Below are 27,756 nucleotides of genomic sequence, written 5' to 3' on the forward strand. Positions count from 1 at the left end.
TGAATGATTTAATTATTGTTTTTACCCTCTATATTAGAACATTCAACATAGGAAATATGCAAAGTGGAAAGCAGCCTATATCCACAACTGCTTGAAAAATGGTGAAACTCCCAATTCAGGACCACTGGGGATGGAAACAGAATTTGGTAAGTATCAGTTTTTTGGTACTTCAGTACAAGTAGACACTAAAACAACGCAGAATTTAACTGGTATCACTTGAACTGCATGTATGCAAAAAGATGAAGTATTTATTTTATTCTTGCCACAAAATACTGAAGTAAATTGGGCTCTTCATGATTATCAGCTACACAGAGTTCTCATCATTGCAACTGCTTAACCCCCCATAGATTCTGCATTACGGGTATAGCAAATCCATCAGCATTTCCTGCACAGTGAGTTTGCATGGATTGGCATCTCTGAGAAAGAGGCAATATGAGGATGACTAATTAAAAAAAGACAGCGCTGAAGTAACTCAGCGGGTCAGGCAGTATTCCTGGCAGACATGGATAGGAGTCGGGACCCTTCTTCAGACTGATTGCAGGGGGTGGAAAGAAAGCTGGAAGAGACTTCTTCTTCTGTCGTATCTCTTTCAGACCTGCAGCTCCGTTGAGGCGAGCCAGGCCAACGTGTCATCGTCCAGGTCAATCAGACCTCGTTCACCATTCGGTGGCCGGTGTTTGGGGCAACTGGTGACTATGTGCTCCACTGTCTGTGTTGGGTCCCCACACTCGCGTGAGGCACCGTCCACGAGGCCCCACCTCTTCATCGCTACTCCATAACATCCGATGCGTGTCCTCAAGAGGTTGAGGGTTGTCCACTGCTTTCGGGGCAGGTACTGGCCAGGGACGTCCATGGGGCCATTGATGTACTGGTGTAGCCTAGATGGTTTCCCTGACTTCCACTGGTCTCTCCATCTCGTCTTGACCCAGGCGGTCTTAGCAGCATCAGCCGGTGTTGTGCAGAGCAGCTCTTGGGCTTGCATGGCAAAGGGGTGCCGTGACTTGAGGCGCACTCGTCGTGGTGTCTCTGTGTCGATCTGATGAAGGAGGTGGGATTTACTGGTCTGTGCCTTTCGAGAGAGGGCCAGCGTGGTTGCTTCTCGTCTGATGTTGGCTGGGGCGATGCCAGCGAGGACGGGCATTTGCTTTGCTGGGGTGGCTCGTAGTCATCCGGAGACAGTCCGCAGGGCGCTGTTGAGGGCAGCATCCAGCTTCTTGGCGTGAGGGCTATGGCACCAAACCGAGGCACAGTACTCGGCGGCTGACAACACCAGGGCCACTGTGGACATGCGCAGTGTCTTCGTCGTGGCTCCCCATGTGGTGCCGGCTAGGCGGCGTGTCAGTGCGGCACGGGCGCTTGTCTTTGCCTTGGCACCTTCCAGGTGTTGTTTGAATGACAACGTTCTGTCGAGCTTCACACCAAGGTAGGTGGGGACAGGCTGGGACCGTAAACGGGCGTTATCCATCATGACGTTCATCTCGCAGTTCGCTTCCCCGTTGTTGAGGTGGAACATTGAAGATGTTGTCTTACCCATGCTGAGCTCCTCATCGCTCATAACCATTCCATCATATACCCATCGCCCATAACCATTCCATCTCTGGTCCAGCCCGTGGAAGGGAAAGACGTCAAGAGGTGGAACTTCCGGAAAGCAAACTGGAACAGGCTTCACACAACAAGTGAATAAGGCAGCCGTTGGCCTCTCACACCCACGCCCCACCAACCTGAACAACGCCTACGACTAATACTGCAAGATGCTGCTGGCCGTCGCCAAGAAGAACATCCCCCGCCCGCGGTGTACGTAAAGCCTATGTTCCCTGCTGGGATGACGAATGTGAAGACCTACTTCGCGCCCACACAGAATCACAAACCAGCGAAGTCAGGGACAAAGTAGCGAACGACCTGATCTGCAGACTAAATGAGAAACGCAGGCAAAGATGGATGGAGACAGTGGAATCAATTGATTTCACACACTCCAGCCGTCAGGCGTGGCAGACCATGAATAAGCTCCTTCCTCTCCACGTGCTTCCGCTGCCTGAAGCAGCCAAAGATCTGGCGCCATGCCAAGGTGATTGCTCTGCCGAAGCCAAACAAGCCTAGCGATGACCCCAAGGGATACCGACCCATCTCACTGCTGTGTGTTCCATACAAGCTCCTGGAACGTCTCCTCCACACACGCCTCAATCCAGTGATCGACCCCCAGCTGCCTAAAGAACAGGCTGGCTTCCGAAGCGGTAGGTCAACGGCAGACCAGGTGTCCCTCCTGTGCCAAGACATAGAGGACAGCTTCCAGGCTGGGGAGAAGGCAGGCGCTGTCTTCTTGGACCTCACATGCAGCTGTGAGGTATTCTTGGACCTCACAGCTGCATATGATACTGTCTGGCTGCGTGGGCTACACATGAAGCTTCTGGAAACCATCCCAGACAAGCTTCATCATAGAGATACTGAGCTTCAGGCTATACACCAGCAACGGGCAATGCAGCAGGGTGAGGAAACTTAAGAACGGCGTCTCACAGGGCTCAGTGCTGGCACCAATGCTGTTTAACATCTACATCCATGACCTGCCTGCAACCCAGTCAAAGAAGTATGGCTATGCTGATGACCAGGCCATCCTACTCAGTAAGCCATCCTGGGAAGCAGCAGAAGAGGGCCTCTCTGAAGACATGAACATCCTGTCTTCATACCTGAGGAACTGGCTGGAATAGACCAAGGTGGGGGATGATCGGTAGACAGTTGGACAAAGGCCAGAGATGAAAAACAGAAAGTTTGAGACAGAAGGATTGAGGAGTTGTGAAATGTGAAGCCCAAGTAAGGTATGTAGGGAGAGGGGGGTCCGAGAAATAGGTGCGAGTCCAGGAGGGACATGGGGGAGAAGATAGGGAGGAGTGTGGGACGAAAGGGGAAGGAGGGGGTTTGTTACAGATCACCTAAAATTGAGAAACCACATTTACTAATTTTCTATTTTGCTGCACATCATGACAGGAAAGACTGCTGGATCGTACACTCTGTGTGGCTTCTTGCTGAGGCAGTCATTGAATGCATGCAAAATTATTAGATGGAGCAAATGGCTAAATTAGGGTGTGTATGAATGTATTACATATCTTGTGGCAATAGAGAGGCAATTAATGGGTTACCTTGATGCTGGTTTGAGGTTTTTTTAATGGCAACATTTTGGCTTTGTTAAACAAAAAAATATGGCCTCCATTTTCAGCCAAGATTTATGCTAATTTGTAAGATTGTTCATTAAAAGAATCTGCAGTCTGCAAGTAAATGCAATAAATGTCAGAAAGAGCTTGTGTCAGGCAGCATTTTGGACTGAGAAAGAGTTAATGTTTTAGGCCACTGACCATTTGATCAGAACTCATCACTGTATATCCCTCCACAAATGGTGGTGGATCTCCGTAGTGTTAGCAATGATTTTGATTTATGTTTCAGAGTTCCGGCAGCTGCAACATTTTTCATTTGATTTCTGTCATCAGGTTGTGCAAAGCTTATATTTGCTGGGGCACAGTTTCACTTCAAGTGAATCCGCACATCTGTAAAAATATCTGGTACAAGAAGCATTCTGCCAGCTTCAGGGGGAAACTTTGGGATGGTTGGAAAAGTGAAGTGTAATAAATCTTGTGCTGAAACTCAAATATACTTCAATGTTATTGGAACATCACAAACCAAAACAGTCCCTTCATAGAGCTGCATTGGAAACCATGCGAATGGAATTCCCTGCTTCACAACCTTTGCTAAATTTTGGGAATGTGCCAAATTACATAACACAATTAAATACATTTTAGAACATCAGGATATCTCATAGCAGTTAACTGCCAATTAAGTACTTTTTGAAATGTATGTAGTCATTGTGACAATGCAGAAAATATGGCAGCCAAAATCTGCACAGCAAGCTCCCAATTACTGATATATGATAACAAGGACGGATCCAATGTCATACTGGTGATTCAATTAACCTCCTCCATCATAGAACTGAAATAAAGTTTTTTCTCTGTCATCGCTGCTTCCTGGCCTGTTGAGTGCCCACACCATTTTCTGTTTTTGTTTCAAAATAATGATTAAGATATTATTTGAATCCTTCTCTGATACGTTGTCTCATAATGAGTTACTGATTTTGGCATATTGTTATAAATTGTGTCAACTGCAGAGAAACAGTCCGTTACAACATGAGAAGGGCAGAGCCAAATACCAAATGCTAATGATGTCTGCTCACAAAGTATTTGCAAAAGACTTTCTAACTCTCTTTGACTTTATAGCCACTACAAGAACTCCGTTGTTTGAAGGCATTGCCTGCAAGTCATGTCGCCTTTTCCATTAACAAGTAGAGGAAATTAATGAATAAGTAAAATGGAATGGGAGAAAGTCTGCATTGAAGCAGGGTATCTGGAGCTGTACAACCTCTCTCATTAATATATATTCTGAGTTGTTTACACGTTGGGAACTTTCTGCAGGACATCCTTTTGAGCAGCTGTTACTGACATTTGACAAATTATGAGCTGTATTTTCCCAAGAATGTGCAGATAGCTTTGCCATGAGGTCCCAGATCTCTAAATACCTCAAGTGTAAGTCTGTGGCAGATGAACCGTATGCAGCACAGCAGCCAATTATTCCTGTGCACCTTCTATTTTCCAAGCTGGCCGTGCAACTTGGGCATTTCTGACAGAACCATTTAATGACCATTCTTTAGACATCCTTAAGTGGCATTTTTAAAGTAACTTTCCAAACCCCATATTAACATTGCACTTTTAGGCAACTACGTACAACAACCTTACTTGCTATATTTTCATTAAATTTCCTCTCACCTTCGCTTTCACTGTTCTGCAATTACACCCGTATATTCTGATCAACATTCCTAAAACCAGTGGAAATAGTTTCACCTTGTCCACACAATCTTTTTGCCAGCTCTATTTATTTTTTCTCTTTGACTTCTCTGTTTTGAGAGTCAGCATGATGCTTATTTACTGGATTAGTTTTATTTTGACTGTTTATTTGTCTGCTTATGGCAAATTGGCTCTCTCGAGTCATCATGTTTGCATTGAAGGATGATAAGGCATCATGGTTTTGAACCCCTGGGGAATTGCATATGGCAATCATCTGTAGCCCCACAGGAGGAGTTTCTGGAGTGCACCATACTGAGATTGGAATTGGGAAAACAAGTAAAAACAAAATTTTACTTCTGTTGAGAGTAAACAAAATCTTATGCAGAAATCCTCTTTTTTTGCTTCTTCATCCCATTACAGCTATCAAGGCAACATTCTCTCCCCCCTCTCCTATTGGGGAGAAGGTGCAAAATCTTGAAGGCATGTACCACCAAATCTACATCGATTCTATCCTATCCCCCTTTGCCTAACCCCTTCCCATCTTCGTCCAGGACACCTCGCATGCCCTTCTTTTAACTCTTTAACAACCTTTGGTTTCCAGGCCCCCATTCACTCATCTTTACCATGGACATTCAGTCTCTCTACACCTCTGTCCCCCACCAGGATGGCCTTAAGCCCGTCGCTTCTTCCTCGAACAAAAACCCAACCAATTTCTCTCTACGAACACTCTTCTCCTCCTAGCAGTACTAAGATACCACCTCCCCCCCCATTTCCAGTCTGCAGAAGGATTCCGACCCGAAACATCACCCATCCTTTTTCTCCTGAGATGCCTGACCCGCTGAGTTACTCCAGCATTTGTGTCTATCTTTGGTATAAACCAGTATCTGCTGTTCCTCATTTCTCCAACTGCATCTTGGTACACGTGACGGAAATAAACACATTCCAATACCAGTGCATTACTATATTTAAAGGGTATTAAAAAAACAAAGCTTAGAGATGGATAAGGAATTTGATTTATTACTAGAAAGACTTACCTTCTTGAACAACATTAAAAAAATTGTAGATACCTGCATTTAAGAATATTTGCACATTAATGAGATAATTGATTTAAACTTTATATGTAGCTTTTTATGTTTTTTTTACATCGAAGGACAAATGCAAATCTTCATTAGTGACTAGTATTGGAGTATTGGAGTTGGTATTTTGAAGAATAAATTCCATAAGTACATCCATTGTGACCAACATGTAAAATGGATTATTTGCCTTCTGTCAATTTCCAGTGTTTTGGATTTATTTTAGTTTGTTTTTAAGTTCTCAGAGAATATATCTTTGAAGCCAATATTGGCTCTGGTTCCTTGACTTCCTATAACTGTGGGGTTGAATAATAAACCAGGCTGGAAGTTGTTGATAGTGCCACAATGGTACTGTGTTTAGTTGTGACCATGCCACACCTTACACCTCCCTTCTGTTATCTCAGTCAATTTAAAAACAGACCATTTTGGGTCGAATTAAACAAAATGTGTTTTTAAACAGGAAGAATTACACAGTCACAGGGGAGATAAATTATGGAACAGGAGTTGACCATTCATTTCTGCAGATACTGGAAATCTGAAATTTAAAAATGCTGAACATATTCAGCTTGTCATCAAGCATCCATGGAGTGTGAAACAGTGTTAACTTTTCAAGTTATTGATCTTGCATTGGAGCACATACAGGGAAACAACTTAGACTGCTGTGAAAACTAATAGTGGCTCAAGTTCCAATGTCTGAATGGCACTTTGCTATATCTCCCCTCCATGGGAGGAGGGCCTGTGACCAGTTGCTATCCTTAATGCATATTAGACCAACTAGATCTAACTAGCATAATAATTAAAAATAATTTAAGAACTCTCTTGTATTGAAATGATTGTTAACCAAATGCATTATTTATTTGCAGAGAACGAGGACGATGTTTCTCTTCCACAGTCTTCTGACTCCAATAATCCTGTTGCAGACTGCCATCATCTGACCTCTCCAACATTCAGACTCCAACTGCTGATCACCCTCCGTCAAACTTCTCTACCATTCAAATTCCTCCTGGTGCTCACGCTCCAGCCAATACTCCAGCTGAAGTGCCCGGCAACTCAGGTATGGTACAATGTGATAGATGCATAGAATGAACCCTTAAAAGGAGCAGGTAGCATCTGGTGCAGATACAAGGCTGCTCACTCTCGACCGGCCTGTATTTATGCAACTGGAAACTGTGGCTATCTATGATTTTCTTGAACGGGAAGTTGTGGGGTCCAGTAATGCAAAACCTCACCCACGAGCTGTGAAACCTGGTGCTATCAAGTGTTTATTTAAAGCTTCCTATCATCAATGTTTTAACACTATATTCTACACACTTATTTTTGCTCTTGAAAAGACAAAGTTATTTAAGTTTATAAATAAGGAAACTGCAGTTGTTGGATGATTTGCAGCAAAATCTTCTTGGAAGATTTGGCACTTCATACGATGTAGTTATTCACTTGATTTATTTTTCCATTAATACTGGTTAGTTTTAATATAGAATTACAGTGCAAAAGTAATTTAAAAGGGTATGGAAATTATATATAGTCTGGCAGTTCATTCAAAGGTTTGTACACAGAACGTTGGTATATGATGTACTGTCATATTTTTAAGAAAATTGCTCCCTCAACCATCATGTTTCCGGTAGGCGGCGCGACTCTCGTCTGCAGCGGCCTCTGCAGTCCGTCTGCGTTTTTATTATTTTATGTCTATGTTTTTATGTAGTTTTTGTTATTTTTTGTTGGGGTATGTGTGTGGGGGGGTGGGGGTGGTGTGGGGGGGTTGGGGGTAACGTTTAAATCTCTCCCTGCACGGGAGACCCGACCTTTTCTTTGTCGGGTCTCCGTTGTCGTTGGGGCTGCAACGAGGAGCGGCCTCCAACAGTAAGACCGGGGGCTGTGGTGCCGACTACTCACCTCACCGTCGCGGAGCTGGCCGAGTCCAGAGCGGGTGGAGCTGTGGTGGACGCTGCTGCGGCCCGACCCCCGGAGATTCGGTGGCTGCAACTGCGGGTTTGGCGGACGGTAACACCGGGAGCCCGCGGGTCCCTGGAGGAGACCGCTTTTCGGGGCTTCCGCAGCGGCGACTTCTCCCGCCCGAGTTGCGGGGTTGAAGAGCTCCTGGAGCGGGGCCTTACAGCACCGCCCCGCGCGGCTTGGAATGGCGGCGGGTCTCTGCGAGCGCGCGCCGGGGGCTCTAACACCAAGTGTGCGACCTTGCATCACCCCGGCGTGGCTTTAATGGCCACGGGACAATCGCCATCGCCCGCCGGGGGCTTTGACTTTGACTCTGACATCGGGGGGGAGAGTGCAGTGGAGAGAGAAGTTTTTTGGGCCTTCCATCACAGCAATGTGATGGATGTTTATGTAAATTATGTTGTGTCTTGGGTCTATTTGTTTGTAATGTATGGCTGCAGAAACGGCATTTCGTTTGGACCTCAAGGGGTCCAAATGACAATAAATTGAATTGAATTGAAATATTCATGCAACTTGCACCCCTCAATCCCCATGGATGCCAGTCGGCTAAGAATATATTGTTGTAGATCTGTGCAGATCTTGATGTCAAATTAAACTCTTCCTTTGCCTCCACATGATTCACAAACCTACTTTGCTGCATGTTCATGTGCCTGTCTAAAATACTTAAATGCCACTATTGTATTTGCTTCTGCTTTAACAACTGGCAGCTCCTTCCAGGCACCTACCACTTTGTGTAAAAACAAAACTTGTCTTGCAAATCTCTGTTAAACGTTCTCCATCTCACTTTAAAGCAATGTCACCGAATATTTAACATTTCAATCCTGGGCAAAAGATTCTGACCATGTACTCTATCTATGCCTCTCAAAATTATAGACCTCTATTGGGGTTCCCCACAGCCTCCGACACTTCAGAGAAAACAGTTAACATTTCTCTAATCTTTTCTTATAGTTTATGCCTCTAATCTAAGCAGCATCCTGGTAAACTTCTGCATTATTTGCAAAGCCTGCACATCCTTCTTGTAATGGAATAACTAGAACACCTGTACAAAGTTGAATAAAGTTGCATCATGCCTTTCTGACTTTTACACTCAGTGACCTGACTGATGAAGACTGCATACCATATGCCTTCTGTACTACTTTACCACTTGGGTTTCTACTGTCAAAGACCTATGGACTTGGACCCCAGGATCCTTTCGTACACCAATGCTGTTAAGGGAGCCTGCCACAGACTGTATGCATTTGATCTCCGAAAATACAATACCTTGCATTTACAATGATTAAACGCCATCCGCCATTTCTCTGCCGATATCTGCAAATAATCTGCGTCCTACTATATCTTGCGACAGCCTTCTTCACTGTTCTCAATACCATCAATGTTTGTGTTGTCAGCAAATTTACTTACCAGCCCATCTATGTTTTAACCCAGATCATTTATTTATATAACAAACAGCAGAGGTGCCAGGGCAGATCCCTGTGGAACATCACTGGCACAGACCTCCAGCCAAAATAACACCCTTCCATCACTACACTATTTTTATATTAATTTTTTCTGTTTTCTTGATAATTATCTTGCTAGTTACTAAGTCACGGTGGGTTCCATGCATCATTAACTTGTGTTTCAGCATACCATGAGGAATTGTGTCAAATACCTCACTAAAGTCCATGTAGACCACATCTACTGCCCTTCCTTCATCAATCACCTTTGTCACCTTCTCATAAACACTGTTAAGTTTGGAAGATATGATCTGCTGCAGACTCATTGGACTACATGCTAACTGTCGCAAATCAGCACATTCCATTTCAAATATGTGAATCCTATCCCTAAGATTCACTTAAAGATGTTCTGAAAATAATCGAACAACATGGATGAAAATGGGAAAGCGAACAGGGTGGAAATGGCTAAGACTCGAGGCCATAGTTTTCATGTGAAAGGGGCAAAGTTTAAAGAAGTTGTGCGGGGCAAATTTTTAGCATAGAGGGTAATGGGCGTCTGGAACACACTGCCAGGGGTGGTGATGGAGATAGATACAATAGTGGCGTTTAAGCAGCTTTTAAGGGCCTGTCCCATGGGTGACCTAATCGGTGAATTAAAACAAGTGTCCTCGACCTTCCAGCTCGAGAGCACTCGCCTGGATAGCTTTGATCTGGATCGACCGTACGCATTGAAACCGCGAGCTGGATCGACCCGTCCGCGTTGAAACCGCGAGCTGCATCGACCGACCGCACACGCACACACACACCACACACACACACACCACACACACACACACACACACACACACCACACACACCACACACACACACCACACACACCACGCACACACACACCACACACACACACCACACACACACACACCACACCACACACACACACACACACACACACACACACACACACACCACACACACACCACACACACACACCACACACACGCACCACACACACACACACACACACACACACCCACACCACACACACACACCCACCACACACCACACCACACACACCACACACACACACACACACCACACACACTATACACTACACACACACACACACACACACACACACCACACACACACACACCACACACACACACACACCACACACAACACCCACACACACACACACCACACACACACACACACAACCACACACACACACACCACACCACACACACACACCACACACACAACACCACACCCACACACACACACCACACACACACACCACACACCCCACACACCACACACAGCACACACCCACACACACACCACACCACACACACACACACGCACACACCACACACCACACATACACACACCACACACCCCACACACACCCCACACATACACACACACGTCGCGAAGGCAGGGGCCAGGAGAGCGTTGTCTGAATGGCTGCCAGTAACGATAAATCCTTTAGATAGCGCGGGGGGGGTTGGGGGGGGGATAGAAGGGGAGAGAATGTGGGGGGGGAAGGAATGGAGACACTTTTATGAAGTTTAATAGAGTTTAGCGGGCATTTTACCTACCGGTAGTCTTCCTAGGTCCTGAAACTCCAATGATCCAATCAAAATGTCCAGTCCAGCGAAGGAGATTGCCTATGGCTGCCCTCAATTGCCTGTAACTAAATAGCGACCCCACACCACTGCACTACGAGTTCAAAAGACCCATGCCGACCAAATTTTACTTGTGAAAATTTTTCAACATGCTGAAAGATTTCCGCAACCTAGCTGAGGCCACGACTATTCGGGAACTTCCCTCGAGCATGAAGGAGAGTTCCAGCTACCTCATAGGACCTCCTACGACCACGTGTTGACCATGCTGCGAGTTTGAAAGGTCAAAGACACTCTTATAAACTCTCAGATTAGGTCGCCCAAGTGGGACAGGCCCTTTAGTTAGGCACATGGATATGCAGGGAATGGAGGGATATGGATCATGTGCAGGCAGATGAGATTACTTTATCTTGTCATCCTGTTCAACACAAAACATTGTGAGCCAAAGAGCCTGTTCTGGTGCTGTACTTGTTTGTTCTATCTTCTCACTATGTGATGCAGACTGGAGAAATAAACATTGTGCAGATGCTGGAAATGTGAGATCAAAGCAGAGGATGCTGATTGTACTCAGCAGGTCAGGCAGAATTTATAAAAATAAGTTTTGGTTCATCATGCTGAATGGGAGTCTGACTGCATATCTCTTACACGAAGAAGCAAGGAGACTTCAGATCATCTGCATATAGCATTGGTGTGGAGGGATTTGTTGTCACTGAGAAAATAAGCCAGTTGACCACGGTGCTGTCAAACTGACTGGGTGAGGGCGGGGACAGGGAGGAAGGTGGTCCTCAGAGTAGAGCCAGGTATTAGTGGAAAGAATCGGGACACATGGAAAAAGATGCGTCAAGTTATAGTCAAGATGTAAGTGCTTAGTGACAAGATGGCAGACCCATTGTTTCTGTCTGCCTCTGCCCCACTGAAATAATTTCCACTTACCTCGACCACCCTATCTCCCCCCCCCCCCCCCCCCCCCCCCGGTCCCAACCTACGTCCGAGCTCCCGTCTGATAGTTTTGCTATGTTTGGAGATAATGTCTGCAGTTGAGGCAAAAAGAGTAACAGCCTTTTCTTATTTGAACATGGTTAATACTAACTCTTCCCGTGTGGCTAAAGGGATCAGGGGGTATGGAGAGAAGGCAGGTACAGGATACTGAGTTGGATGATCAGCCATGATCATATTGAATGGCGGTGCAGGCTCGAATGGCCCAATAGCCTGCTCCTGCACGTATTTTCTATGTTTCTATGCTAGGCTCCACTTGGATGCATCACATTTGCTTTTGCGCTCATAAATGTGAACTATGGAGAGGAAACAATGGGAGCTGATGTCCACTGAGGTTGGATCTATTGGTGGACAGTACACGGGGTGGTTTATTCTGTTTCTTGCACTCACAAGTTGTCGAGGATGACATAGTTTGGAAATGTCTGGTGCTGACGTTCATAACATGAGAAACATTCCATTCCCAAGAAAGAAAAGCCAGCTTTAGCAGGGTGGGAACCGCTAAGAAGGGAAGGATTTTAATTCCTTACAACGCTGACTTCAAATTCCCCCGGGACAGAAAACAAATTTTCGGTTGAGTTTGGAATTTATCTTTCTGGTTGAATACTTTGAAATGAAAACAAAATATATACTGACTTCCCATTGCTCTTGGATTTCCTGAGTTCTGTGCCATCTGCAGCTGAGAGGAGGAATGATCTCCATCAATGTCTCTGCAAACAGCTGTTACAATACAGCCATGATCCTCTCCCTCTCGCTTGTTCTCCCACCTTCTTCCCTCACTCTCTTCTTTCACCATGACTCTCTCTGCCACTCACCCCGCTCTTTCTGCCCTCTCCACCCGCTCTCGATCACCGCCCCCCCCCCGCTTTCTCTTTCCCCCCCGCCACTCTCTCTCGTGCACCCCCCACTCTCTCTTGCACACCCCCCACTCTCTTGCACCGATTACTTGCCAGGTTTTGTCCGAACCTCACTTTTCCAGCTTTCTCCCCCCAATTGCATCAGTCCGAAGAAGGACCAGACCTGTAACGTCATTTATTCATTCTCTCCACAGATGCAGCCTGACCTGCTGAATTCCTCCAGCACTTTGTTTTTTGCTCAGCTTTTGCAAGTTCCTATATAACAGCATTAAAATTAGCTTTGCCTCAATTTAGGACTTTAACATGGAAATTAGGTGCGATCAACAACTATTTAAAACAAATAGAATTGGTGTCATAAATGGTATGAGGAACATTAGTTATCTGGATATAAGGTGGGGTTGTTTTCTTGGAATGCAGGAGATTAAGCAGAGGTTTGATAGAGGTATTTAAAATCATGAAGTGTAATCACTAAATAGAGATAAAAGTTTCCATTGGCGGAGTGGTCAAGATCTAGGGAATATAAATTGAAGGTGACTGGCAAAAGAACCGAAGTGATGTGCCAAAAATGTTTGTTACACGAGTGGGTTGGATCTGGAATGCACTGCCAGTGGCAGTGAGGAGGCAGATACAATTGTGACTTTCACAAAAAACCTGAAAATATATCTGAAAGGAAAAGATTAATAAGACTATGGAGTGAAGGTAGGAGAGTGGGACTAGTTGGTTTGTGGTTTACTGTCATTGCCTCAACGGGCTGAATGGTTCCCTGCTTTGAACATTGTACGTGTGAATATGTATATTTGGGAAGTGGGCAAAAGTATTGGATTACATGGATGGCTTCTCGGTATACTTAGACCTGATCAATGCCATTCTTCTGCATTACAGAATATTATGATTTTATTACTCTTCTTCCCCCCCCCCCCCCCCCCCCCCCCCACTCTACATCAGTCTGACGAAGGGTTTCGGCTCGAAACCTTGCCTATTTCCTTCGCTCCATAGATGCTGCCGCACCCGCTGAGTTTCTCCAGCATTTTTATCTACCTATTATGATTTTATTATTCTGGTACCTTATTGCTGCACAAAATGCATTCACAAGTGTGCGAGTGTTGATCAAATCAGTACTAGAAGGAATCATTACAGTAAGAAATATGGAGCAAACCTTGTCCTGCCCAGTGTTGCATTGATAATCTGGTGCGACCTCTGCTGAGAACTCAACTCCTGATTGAGGTTAGTTTATTGTTATATGTACCGAGATACAGTGTAAAGTTTTTGTTGTGTGCTAACCAGTCAACGGAAAGACAATACATAATTACAATCGAGTTTGCCAGAGTGTACAAATACATGATTAAGAGATTAACGTGAATAATGTTCAGTGGAAGATAAAGTCCTGAAGAGTCCGATCAAAGATAGTTCGAGCATCTCCAGTATCTCAGGACACTCTCTAGTTGTTGGTAGGATGGTTCAGTTGCCTGATAACAGCTGGGAAGAAACTGTCCCTATATCTGACGGAGGCAGCATAAGGTGTAAATGGAGTCAATGGAAGGGAGGTTGGTTTGTGTGATGGTCTATGCTGCCCTCCTTGCTGCTGTGGCCATCAGGAAGCTGGGCTGACTGTAGCAATGCAACTCCCGTGGCTCCGTGTGCAGTGTCTACCTGTGAGAGTACTGAAGTTGTGTGGGCTGAGGCAAACAATGGAGTTGCACATCATTGAGATGTGGGTCTCAAGGTTGTATTCAGTATAGTTGCTCTATGTGTTGAAGGACCAGCTGGATCCTGTGGTCTCTGTCATGACCTGTTGTTGTATGTGATGGAGGTTGCTGCCCAGCTCTTCCCAGCCCCAAATGTTTTTTCTGTGGTAACAAGCTTAGAGATTATCATAGGTGTGATTTTGTGCAGCCAAGCAGACAGAGGAGGAGATGGCGGCTTCCATCTCATCTAACAGCGGGTAACGACTGAGAACAAGGGATCCTTGGAGCAGCCGGCAATGTCTCCGGCAATGGCCTGCACTCTCCATTTTGACCCGACTGCAGCTCTGAGCTCCACTGCTGAGCTGAGCAGCCATGTCACTTCATTGAGCCTCTGCATGCTGAGCGGAGGGGAATTCACTGCTGGCATTCCTCCCAGGTTCCTGGTACAGCAATAAGCAGCCCAAACATTGCCTGTGTATTGGTATTGGTTTTTTATCGACATGTGTACAGCGATACAATGAAAAGCTTTGTTTGCATGCTATCCAGTCAAACCACACTATACCTAAGTACAATTATGCCACACATAAGTACAACAGGTACGCTTGTACAAGTTAAAGTACAGCAAGGATATGTATCTCGGGACGACAGATGGCACAATGGGCTAAGTGTTCGGCTGGCGACCGGAAGGTGGCCGGTTCGAATCCCGCTTGGAGTGCATACTGTCGTTGTGTCCTTGGGCAAGACACTTCACCCACCTTTGCCTGTGTGTGAATGTGTGTGAGTGATTGGTGGTGGTCGGAGGGGCCGTAGGCGCAGAATGGCAGCCACGCTTCCGTCAGTCTGCCCCAGGGCAGCTGTGGCTACAGAAGTAGCTTACCACCACCGAGTGTGACTGAGGAGTGAATGAATAATGCGATGTAAAGCGCCTTGAGTATTAGAAAGGCGCTATATAAATCCGATCCATTATTATTATTATTATCTAGGATCATCAGACAGAAAAACCTAAAGTGCTATAAAGAATCATCGCTATATTAACTACAAAAGTTAAGGGCCTATCCCACTTAGGCTATTTTTTAGGCGACTACAGGCGACTAGACTGTCGCCACATGGTCGCCGAGGCGTCGCCTGTATGGTTGTGAGTAGTCTCCTCAGTCTCCTCAGTCGCCCAAAGAGTCGTAGTGTCTTTCTGGTCGCCACTGGATTTTCAACATGTTGACAAATTTTCGGAGACAGTCGGCGACAGTGGGTTTGACGCCAATGAGCGTAGTTTGACTTCTCCTGACGTAGGTGCTGTCATAGTTGTCACCAGGTTAACGTAGGTTGTCGCCAGGTTTAATGTACATTGTCGCCATGTGACATAGGTTGTCGCTGGTGCTGACTTTTTTTTTTTGTTAAAGTAATGATTCTATTTCAAAATTTTATGTCGAAGGGGGTCCAATCACTGTTTTTTCAGCGACCTGCTACGACTATGGCAGTCGCCTAAAAATAGCCTAAGTGGGACAGGGCCTTAACACTCCTCCCTTTGAATTAAAGACAACTCTGACCCATCTATCCTAGTTTCAAAGGAAACATGACCAGCTAACAAGGAAAAAAATAGTTGCAGGGAATATGCATTGTTAAACTAAGGGAAACAGAAGTAGCGAGGTCCACACAAGATGCATTCAGACAAAGTTAATAATGGATACACATACAAAACTATCAGATGCAGGCAACGTTTAGTGGGTGTAGCCATCTATGAGGGTTAAAGGTGCACCATGTGGGCAACTTAGTTTCAAGTCAGCAAAATTCTTTAATTCCCGCTCACATCAGGGGATCCCAGTTTGAAAATCTATGATGTAATTCTTGCCATCTGCCAGCAATCAACTGTATTATCAGAAATGGGACTGAGAGTTTACTCTAGCTTTTACTTCATTCTTCCCTTGTTTAAATTGGTTATATGCCTGATATGATCTCCTGAGAATGCAAACCTTTGCTTTTCCCTGGTTAGTTTGAAGTGAGTATGTGTACACACACAGCAAATTGAAAATTGAGCACTACATAACATGCTTAATCATCAATAATTTGAAATAGGCTGACTCAGAATAGAGGAATGGACTGCACTGTTTTCCCCTCTCCCCTCACATACGCTGCTATATGTTGTGTTAACCATGTGAAGAAAGCTCGCAATTTGCTGTACAAAGTTGACTGCTATTATAAAATAGTCATATTTCTTGGAGTAGGTCATCCATTCAGACAATGCGGCTTGTGTCTGCACTTTGCAATATTGTGTTCAGCTGAGAGTGATACAACATTGCAACTTTTCTGCTGAGTGGGCATAAAGCTTCTTGGTACATTATGCATTCTGAGAAATTTGTATTTGAGAAAATGCAGCAAGCATTCTTAAACGAGCCATCCATCAAGTATAGTGCGTCCACTGCTGTTTGTTATCTACATTAGCGGTTTGGATGACAATGTGATAACATTATTAAATTAGCAGATTACACCAAAATTGGTGGTACAGTTATCAAAGAGGAAAGATAGCTAATTTTACAACAAGTTCTAAATCAAATGGGAAGGTATGCCAAGGAATAATAAATGGAATTTAACCCTGACAAGTGTTAAGCGTTGTGTTGCACTTTGGTATATCAAACCAGACTTTGCACAGTAATGTTAGAACCCTGGAAAATGTAGCAAAACACATAAATCTGAGACTAAAGGTGCATGGTTCCCTAAATTTGTAGTCATACGGAATAGTAGAAGAAGGCCATTCGGCCCATCAAGTCTACTCTGCCATTCAATCATGGCTGTTCTATCTCTCCCTTCTAACCCCATTCTCCTGCCTTCTCCCCATAACCTCTGACACCTTCACTAATCTAGAATCTATCTGTCTCTGCCTTAAAAATATTCGCTGACCTAGCCTCTACAGCCTTCTGTGGCAAAGAATTCCACAGATTCACCACCCTCTGACTAATGAAATTTCTCCTAATCTCCTTTCTGGAAGAACATCCTTTAAGTCTGAGGCTGACCTCTAGTTGTAGACTCTCCCACTAATGGAAGCATCCTCTCCACATCCACTCTATCCAAGCCTTTCACTATTCTGTATGTTTTAATGAGGTCCCCCCCCCCCCCATTCTTCTAAACACCAGCAAGTACAGGCCCAGTGTCGTCAAGTTCTTATCATTAATGTACTCATTAATGTTAATGTACTCATTCCTGGGATCATTCGTGTAAACCTCCTCAGCACATCCTTCCTCAGACATGGTGTCCAAAATTGCTCATAATATTCTAAATACGGCCTTACCAGCGCCTTATTGAGCCTCAACATTACATCACTGTTTTTGTATACAAGCCCTCTTGAAATAAATACTAGCATTGAGTTTGCTTTCTTTACTACCGATTCGACTTGCAGATTAACTTTTTGGGAATCCTGCACCAGCTCTCGCAAGTCCCTTTGCACCTCTGATTTCTGAATTTTCACCCCATTTAGAAAATAATCTACGCCTTTATTCCTTCTACCAAAATGCATGACTCCACACTTTGGTACACAATATTCTATCTGCCACTTCTCTGCCCACTCTCCCAACCTGACCAAGTCCTTGTGCAGAGTCCCTGCTTTTTCTACACTACCTGCCCCTCTACTCATTTTCGTATCACCCGTAACCTCTGCCACAAAGCCTTCAATCCCCTCGTCCAAATCATTAATAAACAACATAAAGAGTAGCTCCACTAGTCACAGGCACAGACAACCAGTAAAAGCCCCCTTTATTGCCACTCTTTGTCTTCTGCCATCTGGCTAACCTGCTATCCATGGTAGTATCTGCCCTTTGATACCATGGGCTCTCATCTTCCTAAGTAGCCTAACGTGTGGCATCTTATCAAAGGCTCTCTGAAAATCTAAAGGGCCTATCCCACTTGGGCGTCATTTGCGCATCATTTACGTGACATAATTTACGCGTCACGACGCGTGATGCGCAAATGACGCCCAAGTGGGACAGGCCCTTAAGTAAACAACATCTACTGACTCTCCTTTCTCTGTCTTGCTATCCGGTGGACAGTGTGGTGAAGAAGGCTTTTGACACACTTGCCTTCATTAGGACGGGTATTGAGTATAAAAGTTGGGACTTCATGATACAGATATACGGGTCATTGGTGAGATCACGCTGGTGGGTTATAGTCGCCCAACTGTAGGAAGGATGTCATTAAGTTGGAAAGGATACAAAAGAGATTCTCCAGGACATAACCTTGGCTTGCGAAATTGAATTATAGGGTGAGGTTAGATAGGCTGGGACATTTTTCTTTGAAGCCTAGGAGGCTGAGGGGTGACCTTATTGAGGTGTAAAAGATCATAGAGCTGTGCAGCTCTATAATTCTGCCCTATTGATGGGGTCAGTAAAAAGACAAGCAGTGATATAGCAACTTTTCATCGCCTGGACATTTCCAATATCATTCAGTTATGTTTTAACTTAATATAAATTATTGTCACCAGCAGATTTAAGTGTTCTTCAGACTATTTGAAGAAGCATCCCAACCCGAAACCAAAATGTATCAAAATACCCTTTAATAAAATCTGACAATGTGCACTTTAACCACATGTGATTTTTTTCTATTACAAATTTAAGTTTGTGGAGTACAGAGGCAATTAAATAAATGATGGGTCTTTGTCCCAAACATTATGGAGGGCACGGTATGTCCTCCAGAGATGCTGCCTGACCTGGTATGACCAGGTCTGGTGCATTTCACACACAGGAGAGCAAGAGGCTGCAAGAGTGGTATATTCAGCCCAGTCCAACATGGGAGCTGCTCTCCCCTCCATCAAAAGCATCTACATCTCAAGGCAGTATCTGTCATCAAAAATTCCCAACATCCCGGCCCTTCTTGCGTCTCGCTGTTACCATCGGGCAGGAGGTACAGAATCTAAAAATCGCACACCACCAGATTCAGAAACGGCTACTTTCTTACAACAATGGTTCTTGAACTAACCTCTACAATCCTAATCCTACCTCAGCAACTGAGCACTACAGGCCAACGTAAACTTGTTTTTTGTCCTAATTATATTTTGACTAATGTCATTTTTTTCACAATTGTTTTTTTTTACTGACAAACAGAATATTATGTATAGTTTCTGTATTTTTAATGTTTGCCTGAGTCTATGTGCCTGTGATGCTGCTTCAAGCAAGATTTTCATTGTACCGTATCTCTTCTCACCTTGGGCATATGGCACTTGACTCAACGTGACGCCTCAGTGGGGTGAGAGATGTTTGTTGAGGGGGAAAGAAGATAGAGAGGGAAGGAGCAGAGGCCAGAGTTAGGAGGTAGAAGAGGGATGCCCAGTGCAGGGAAGAAAAGAAAAAGAGAGAATTACTCATGGGTTAAGGAGCCAGAGATCTCAAGAAGAGATTTATGAATGAAGAATATCAAAGGTGATAGAGGTTGAGTAAAGTGACTGGGTTGATAGGGGAAAAGACGGAGGTAATGGGTAAGAGCCTGATCTAATCCATGTGTTGGCAGGAGTAAGCCTGTGCTGACAAATATGTGGTAGCCAAAACTTGGCTCCTATGCTGTGGTATCCTTTTTATTGATTTAGTCAGCCAGAGCCTTAATTTTGTTTGTATTAGTACCTCAGTGAGATTATGAGCTTGGGTCTCTGTAATCGGGGGCCAGAGTACCACCATAATGCGCCTCCCCAAGCTATATGAATACAGGTAATTGAACTTATCATTTGTATTAATCAGCTCTTTGTTTGTTCCAACAGCAAACTTTTTTGTTAGATACTTTAATGTTTTCCATCAGAACAAAATATTGCAAAACTCACGGGGGAATTATTTCCTGTCATAATTACAATAAATTGGGTTCCCTGGTACATTCTGTCAAATTAGCGACAACAATAGCAACGTCTCACAGCAAAATAGTAAGAATTAATTGGCAGAACTCTCTAGGTGGATTTTCCAATTCAACAAACATTACTGTTTAATTGTGTAGGAAGGAACTGCGGATGTAAGTAATAAAGTACTGGTGAGATCACTACATGTTTTAAAGATAATTTGATGATCTTCTCTTTTAAAGGATGAGAAGAGAAGAGCAGGGGTACAGAGAGGTAATTCCAGAGCCAATAGTCCACTTGGCTGCGATGTTGCTTCAGGTATTGTGATGATGACTGGGATGCACAGAAGGGTATAACTGTAGGTTTACATAGTTATCTAAAAAGTTCAAAGAGTTGAAATATTAAGGAAATAATGGTAAGACCATTAGGGGTTAGATCATGAAAGATTTTCAAAACAAGTTTTTGAATTCACACACATACAGAGAATTGTACCAGGAAATATAAATTCAGAAATAGCCTCACATTCAGCGAAATCAAGGCACTAGAAGCTTGGGTAACTCAGCGGGTCAGGCAACATCTCTGGAGGAAAAGAATAGATGACGTTTCTGGTCGAGACCTTTCTTTCATCTGGGAGTAAGGGGAAAGGAAATTATCTGCTCTAGCACATTATTGCAATCTGTAATATTCCTTCATTAATCTTTGGCCTATGGTAAACGGTGGAACATCAAAGACTTTGTCTCTTCAATTCACCATTTATAGGTGATAATTGACAAGGGCATGGTGATATTGCAAGTCTTCTTCTTCTTGCGTATGGCGTGCACAGCCTAAAGTTGCAGGACAACTTGTTCTATTTGATCTTATTTGATTGTGCACGCCGGGTTGATTGCATTCGTCGAAACGGGGCAGACCATGTGAAGGTTGCAATCTTCCACCCCATATTGCAAGTAATATTGTGTCATACATGCACCAGGCAATGACCGTCTAAACAACTATATACCTACATTTGGAATTAATTAGTGGCAGAGAGGGAGTAGGGGGGAGGCAGACAGGAATGTCGCCATTCACAGAAACTCAACTGGACGAAACAAATAAACACCATGCATACAAGAAGAGTCAGAGGCCAGATATCCTGCATTGCCTGTTTCGCCTCCTGACTCCCTGAAGACATTTGCACTATTTGCAAGCAGAAAGCAGCAGTATGATGGAATATTTTCCACTTACCTAGATAAATGCAGGACCAACTCTTAAGCTTAACGTCAACCAATGCATAGCAGCCCAACTTTATTGTCATCCTATCAATGTTGTTTCCTTCAACCAATCATGTACAGTGGCTGCAGTGTGTACTGGCTACACAATCAACTGCAATTACAATTCTTACTTACTATAGCTGGCTATTCACTCTGCACCAGCTAACCTTTGACTTCTATCACTAAGGCAGGCAGGTACATGGGAATCTCATGCAAGCAGTTCCCATAAAATTGCACTCCTCAATTATTCTGTCTCCATCACAAGGGACAACCTATCTACTGATGGCTGTAACAAACCTATTGACTCGCTTGAGCAAGCTTGACTACACCTCTTCCCATCCTGCCTCTTTGCAAGAAGGCCATCCTTTAGTCTGAATTTTATCATCTTTCCTGCAGCATCTGCTACTAAGAAGAGGCTTTTTACTCCGGGACATTTGAGATATCCGAAATATGGTTTCCTCAGCTGTTGTAGTTGGAGCCCTCAACTGTGTCCCGTCTACTATGTTTCCGCATTTTTACGCTCACTCCCTCTTCCCTCTGACGGAACAAGAATAAACATTTTCTGGTCCTCACCTTTTACAGTACCAGCCTCTGTATCCAACATATCATTTTCACAATATTTCTGCCACCTTCAACATGATTCCATTATCAGTTACATCTTCCCATTCCCACCTCTTTCAGCTTTCCGTAGAGACAACTGTCTGTGCAATTCCTTGGGTTCGCTCATCCCCTGCCACCCAGCCTGCTAGAACACCTGGTTACAAAACATTTTGGCTCCCATTCCTATTCCCATATCAACCTTTCTGTTCTTGGCCTCCTCCATTGCCAGAATGAGGCCATGCACAAACTGGAAGAACGGCACCTCATATCTCACTTGGTAGCTTACAACCCAACTGTATGAGCATTGAATTCTCCGGCTATATGCTTCACTCCTCTTCTTTCCTTATCTGACATCCTTTTGTCTCCTTTTCACCATTTAGCCTTTTACAATTTCCACCCATCTATCAATCATCCCCTCCTGAATCCACATCACTTGCCAGGTGTTGCCCTGCCCTGTCTCTCTTTTCCAACTTTCTCCTCCCTCGTCCATCCGTCTGAAGAAGAGTCCCGACCTCAAACGTCATCTGTTCATTCCCTCCACAAATGCTACCTGACCCGCTGAGTTTCACCAGCACTTTATTTTTTGCTCTGATCTCACACCATGTTGATTTAAAAGTACATCATGAGTCCTTTATCATTGCTTAGTCTATAACCTGAAACTGTTTACCCAACAGCTCTGTTGGAAGCACTTTCAATAGAAGAGCTGTAGCACCGCAAAGTCTGCTCACCACAACTTGCTCAGGCAATTTGTGATGGCCATTAAATGCTGGTCTTGCCAACGATGCCCAAATCATTGATAATGATCTAATGACCAATGATTATGGCTGATCTAATTATGGCCGAGCTCTCCACTGATTCAAAACCCAGATAAACATATTCTCGGAAGAGTGGAAAATTATTTGAGTGAAGTAAAACAGAAGCAGCATCTGTGCAGTAAGAAAGAGGGTTTACGCCTCAGGCAAATGACCTGATGGAAAATTCTTTACATCTGTTGCAAATTCTGCTTTCAATATTTTATCCATCTGTGAAGAAAATTCTATGGTATGTTTCTCAGAAGAATTATTCTTCCCATCAGGGTTTAAATTTTGACGAGGAATATTGGCATGTAGGCTTGCATTGTGATCATCATGCCTGTACACGATTCTCCATTTGTAATTGGAGAGGATGTCTCCTGAGAACTAGCTGTGATGCAGAGTCCTCGTCATTTGAAAGAAGACCAGCAAAATTAGTAATTGGCAGATTTGACCATCTCCTGTTCTGACTTGAGGCAGTCTTCCATTTGGGGCTTTGAAAGTAAACCCAAACACAGCTTGTTGAATGTCCTTTGCAAGCCAAATGGGACGATTTTAGGGGGGGAAATGCTGCTTTGTACTGGCATTCCTTTCAGTCCAGATATTGAAATGCATTTGATTCCATCGTGTCACAGTGCATTGAGCAATGTGGAACATCCCAGTAGAACAGCTAGCCATTGGCACTGGCTCTCATCTCTAGTTATCCTTGCAGTCTTTGACATGGTTACCTTGGGTTTGTTTGATGTCCATATATTAACGTAAGATGCAGCACACTGGCATCATTAAAGCATGAATATATTTTTCAACTAAATTTCCAAATTCCTTAGATGGAACTCTTTATGAACAAGGCCAGTGAGAACCTCATGAACAGGTTGAGATGCAGTTAGTGACTTGAAGTTCTATTGCTCCAGCTTGGTTAGGCAATGGAAAGTAATCTTTTATCATCACAATAAGACTTTCCAGAATTTTTCAGTACTCCCAGTGGTTCTTTTGTATTCATTTTGTACAGGGACTCCCTTTGCTGTAATTTCCTGTCATGTTATTCATATATTTTAAAAAAGTAAAAGGAACAGGAGAAACTAAAAACAGATAAGTTCCACCAATGGGCAAGAAAACAAAACCTCATTCTGGAGCAGCGACATTTAGATTTGGATGAAAATGATTTGCTTTCTCCAGACGTAGTATTAACCCACTGCATCCTAGTGTAGTATTAGTAAATATTGCATCTATTGCCTTGATTTTTTACACAGAGAGTGGTGAATCTGTGGAATTCTCCGCCACAGAAGGTAGTTGAGGCCAGTTCATTGACTATATTTAATCCAATCCAATGGCCCAGTATATCAAACCAATCATCACAAACCTAGGGGTTAAATTGGACCCTGAGCTTAAATTTGACAGTCAGATCAAGGCTGTTGTTAAATCAAGCTTTTTCCATTTGAGGCAGCTGGCCAAAATAAAGCCAATTCTGTCAAGGCAGCACTTTGAGACGGTAATCCACGCCTTTGTTACCACTCGGCTGGATTACTGCAATGCACTGTATGTGGGGGTTAGTGGGTCCTCCATCGCCCGTCTCCAGATGGTACAGAATGCAGCTGTACGTCTTTTAACTGGCACACGTAAACATGAGCACATTTCGCACATTTTAGCCTCACTCCACTGGTTGCCTATCCAATTTAGGATCCATTTTAAAATTATTTTATTTGCTTTTAAATCCATAAATGGTCTTGCCCCGCCCTACCTATCTGAGCTTCTACACCATTATACACCCGCTCGCTCTCTCAGGTCAGATAATCAGCTGCTCCTGAGTGGGCCTAAAACTAAGCGGAAGCTCAGAGGGGACCGTGCCTTTGCTGTGTCGGCACCCAAATTATGGAACTAACTGCCTCTCCACATTAAACAGGCCTCTTCTCTGTCTGTTTTTAAATCTCTTCTTAAAACACATCTCTTCTCCGTGGCCTTTGATACACAGTAAGATGTCGACTTTATTTGCTTGATTGGGTTCTTATTTTGTTTGCTTATTGCATGGCTATTATTTTTACTCATGTTTTATGTCTTTTGATTTATTGTTGTATTTCATATGTGATTTATGCGCCTTATGTGAGCTGTTATGTTATGTTCTGTTATGTTGTCTGTTTATGATGTCTTGTTTTTCTTCTGTACAGCACTTTGGTCAACATTGGTTGTCTTAAAGTGCTTAACAAATAAAGTTGGATTGGATTGGACTATATTTAAGAGGGAGTTAGATGTGGCCCTTGTGGCTAAAGGGATCAGGGGGTATGGAGAGAAGGCAGGTATGGGATACCGAGTTGGATGATCAGCCATGATCATATTGAATGGCGGTGCAGACTCGAAGGGCCGAATGGCCTACTCCTGCACCTATTTTCTATGTTTCTATGATTTTGCTAAATGTGAGGTCATTTCTGAATTTATATTTCCTGGTACAATTCTCTGTATGTGTGTGAATCAAAAACTTGTTTTGAAAATCTTTCATGATCTAACCCCTAATGGTTTTACCATTATTTCCTTAATATTTCCACTCTTTGAACTTTTTAGATAACTATGTATACCACCAGTTATGCCCTTCTGTGCATCCCAGTCATCATCACAATACCTGAAGCAACATCGCAGCTAGATGGACTATTGGCTCTGGAATTACCTCTCTGTGCCCCTGTCTCTTTCTCTTCTCATCCTTTTAAAGGGAAGATCATCAAATTCTCTTTAAAATCATGTACAGTGATCTCACCAGTACTTTATTACTTACATGGCTTAATGTGGTTTTTTTCTTATGCGATTTTGGGCATTTTCCATACATTCATCAGTGGTGGAGAGTTAAATGGTTGCCTGTTAAATATTGATCCTATCTACACGTATAATTTCCAGTAGATTGTAATAAAAATAACAGCCAAATGTTACAAAAATCGCTGGAAGAACTCAATGATACAAGCAGCATCTGTGGACACAAAAGGGATGTGCCATCATTTAAGGTGGGGAGTCTTCATCGGGAAAATGGTGTTGAGCTGGCTAAAATATAGAAATGACGGGGACATTTTAAGCAGTGTTTTTTGTTTTCTCTCCCGATTCCAGCACTTAACTGTCACTTGTTTCTCCAGAAAGCCAATTTTGCTTTGGGGGAGGGGCTACTGCTGAAAATTGCTTTTTTTTTTTAGGAATAATGGGAATTAGAGATCAAATGAAGGAAAAAATAGGATCAAATAGAGATCAAATGAAGGAATAAAGCAAATAATCTTCTTAGCAAATTTTCTTAGCAAACTTTCTCCTACTTACAAATAGAAACTGTTTTGGGAGATGCACTATTATGCTGCTTATGTACATGCACCTTAGGGCGTGAATGTTATTCTTGGTGTTTTCATTGACAGAATCAGGGGTTAATTAATACCTTCAGGACTGCTGTTACTTGTTTTTCAACAGTGTGGATAAAGTTGGTGTATCCTTTTGCATTGACTAATGCTGCTTAATAAGGAAAGTCCAAAATATTTCTGAGCCACCTAAGCTCGCAGTAAGGAATGTTTTCTTGTAAAAACTAAAGAATGATTATGTGGAGGGCTGAATTACATGTCTTTTTTTAAAATGAAATGTTCCCTGCTCACTTTAGAGAAATCTATAACTGGAAAAATGTATTTTTGTGTAACTGATAATGTTTTTTGCAAGGTTTCATAATCTTTAAAATTGGAGTGATTTTAAGCAACATTAGTAGTATGATATAGCCAAATTGCATTGTGAAGAATAAGTGGTATAACTTAATTAGATTGGAAACTCGGATCTCCTTTATGGAACACTCGAAAGCCCCTTAAATCATTGACTTTTATGAGAGAGGCTAGAAATGTCTGTATGAACCCTCATCCTTCAAGCTGCTACATTGGTTTGCTATCACTTAAGTCATGCTTTCCGTTTATTTGTTTTGCAGTGTTGCCCAGTACCCCGACAATACAGCCAGGACCTCAGAGCATACCAATAATTGACCCATCACTGTACAGCATAGCGTCTCAGGGTAAGATTTTAAACTCTTCCAACTTTTTACGTTATTAGATAATTGGTACTGCACAACAAGATGCAATGTTCTGATTCTGTGCCAGATTATAATGAGGATCAAGTGCTGGAACTGAACACACAGTAACGTAAACTAATCATTCAGAACAGTTAATGGCGATGTCATGTCAGTCGGACAGCAAAAGTAAATGTTCTGGAAGCCAAAAGCGTAATCTTCTCTGAAGCCAGTTGTGGATACAGCATGCCAAAGCTATGGAAAACCAAAGAGGGTAGACAACAGTAAAAAAAATTGAATATAACATAAGGGGTCATGTTATACAGAGATGAGAGGTAATATAGTGCATTTGAAGTTAGTGAGAGTAAAAGCCAATACATCCAAATAACCAAAATTTGAATTTTCCTTTTGTATTCATTTTTGGGATCTGGGCATTGCTGGCAAGGTCAGCATTTCTTGCCCATCCCTAATTCCTTGGAGGTAGTGAGGCATCTTCCTGAATCACCACAGAACTTCTGATGAACATACTCACATTGTGCTATTGGATAGGATTTAGGCCTAACGATGATAAAGGACCAGTGATATATATTTCTTAGTCAGTATGGCATCATGTTTAAGAAAGAACCCACAGGATATAGTTTTCATGTGCCCGCTGCCCTTACCATTTGGGGTAAAGGCTGTGGGATTGCTGCCCAAGTGGAGTTTGTGTTATGTCCATAATTGCATGGCTTTCCTCCAGTGCTCTAGTGTTAAATCTAAGGAAGCGGCATATAAATTGGCCAGGGGAAGCAGCAAACCGGAGGACTGGGAGAAATTTAGAACTAAACAGAGGAGGACAAAGGGGTTAATTAAGAGGGGTAAAAGAGCATGAAAGAAAGC

General features: G+C 43.4%; 1 protein-coding gene across 2 annotated transcripts in view; it reads left to right on the forward strand.

The window, feature by feature from the left end:
- The window catches only part of vta1 (vesicle trafficking 1), a 170,184-nt gene that overhangs the window by 121,939 nt on the left and 20,489 nt on the right, over window positions 1-27,756 (forward strand). For both annotated transcript variants that reach the window (XM_033026004.1, XM_033026005.1), the window contains exons 5-7: window positions 38-146; window positions 6,757-6,947; window positions 26,800-26,883. In XM_033026004.1, coding sequence (XP_032881895.1) covers window positions 38-146; window positions 6,757-6,947; window positions 26,800-26,850 — 351 coding nt within the window. In that variant the 3' untranslated portion in view covers window positions 26,851-26,883. The remainder of the gene's footprint in view (window positions 1-37; window positions 147-6,756; window positions 6,948-26,799; window positions 26,884-27,756) is intronic.

Source organism: Amblyraja radiata, chromosome 8 (assembly GCF_010909765.2).
Source record: "Amblyraja radiata isolate CabotCenter1 chromosome 8, sAmbRad1.1.pri, whole genome shotgun sequence".
NCBI classification, from domain to species: domain Eukaryota; kingdom Metazoa; phylum Chordata; class Chondrichthyes; order Rajiformes; family Rajidae; genus Amblyraja; species Amblyraja radiata.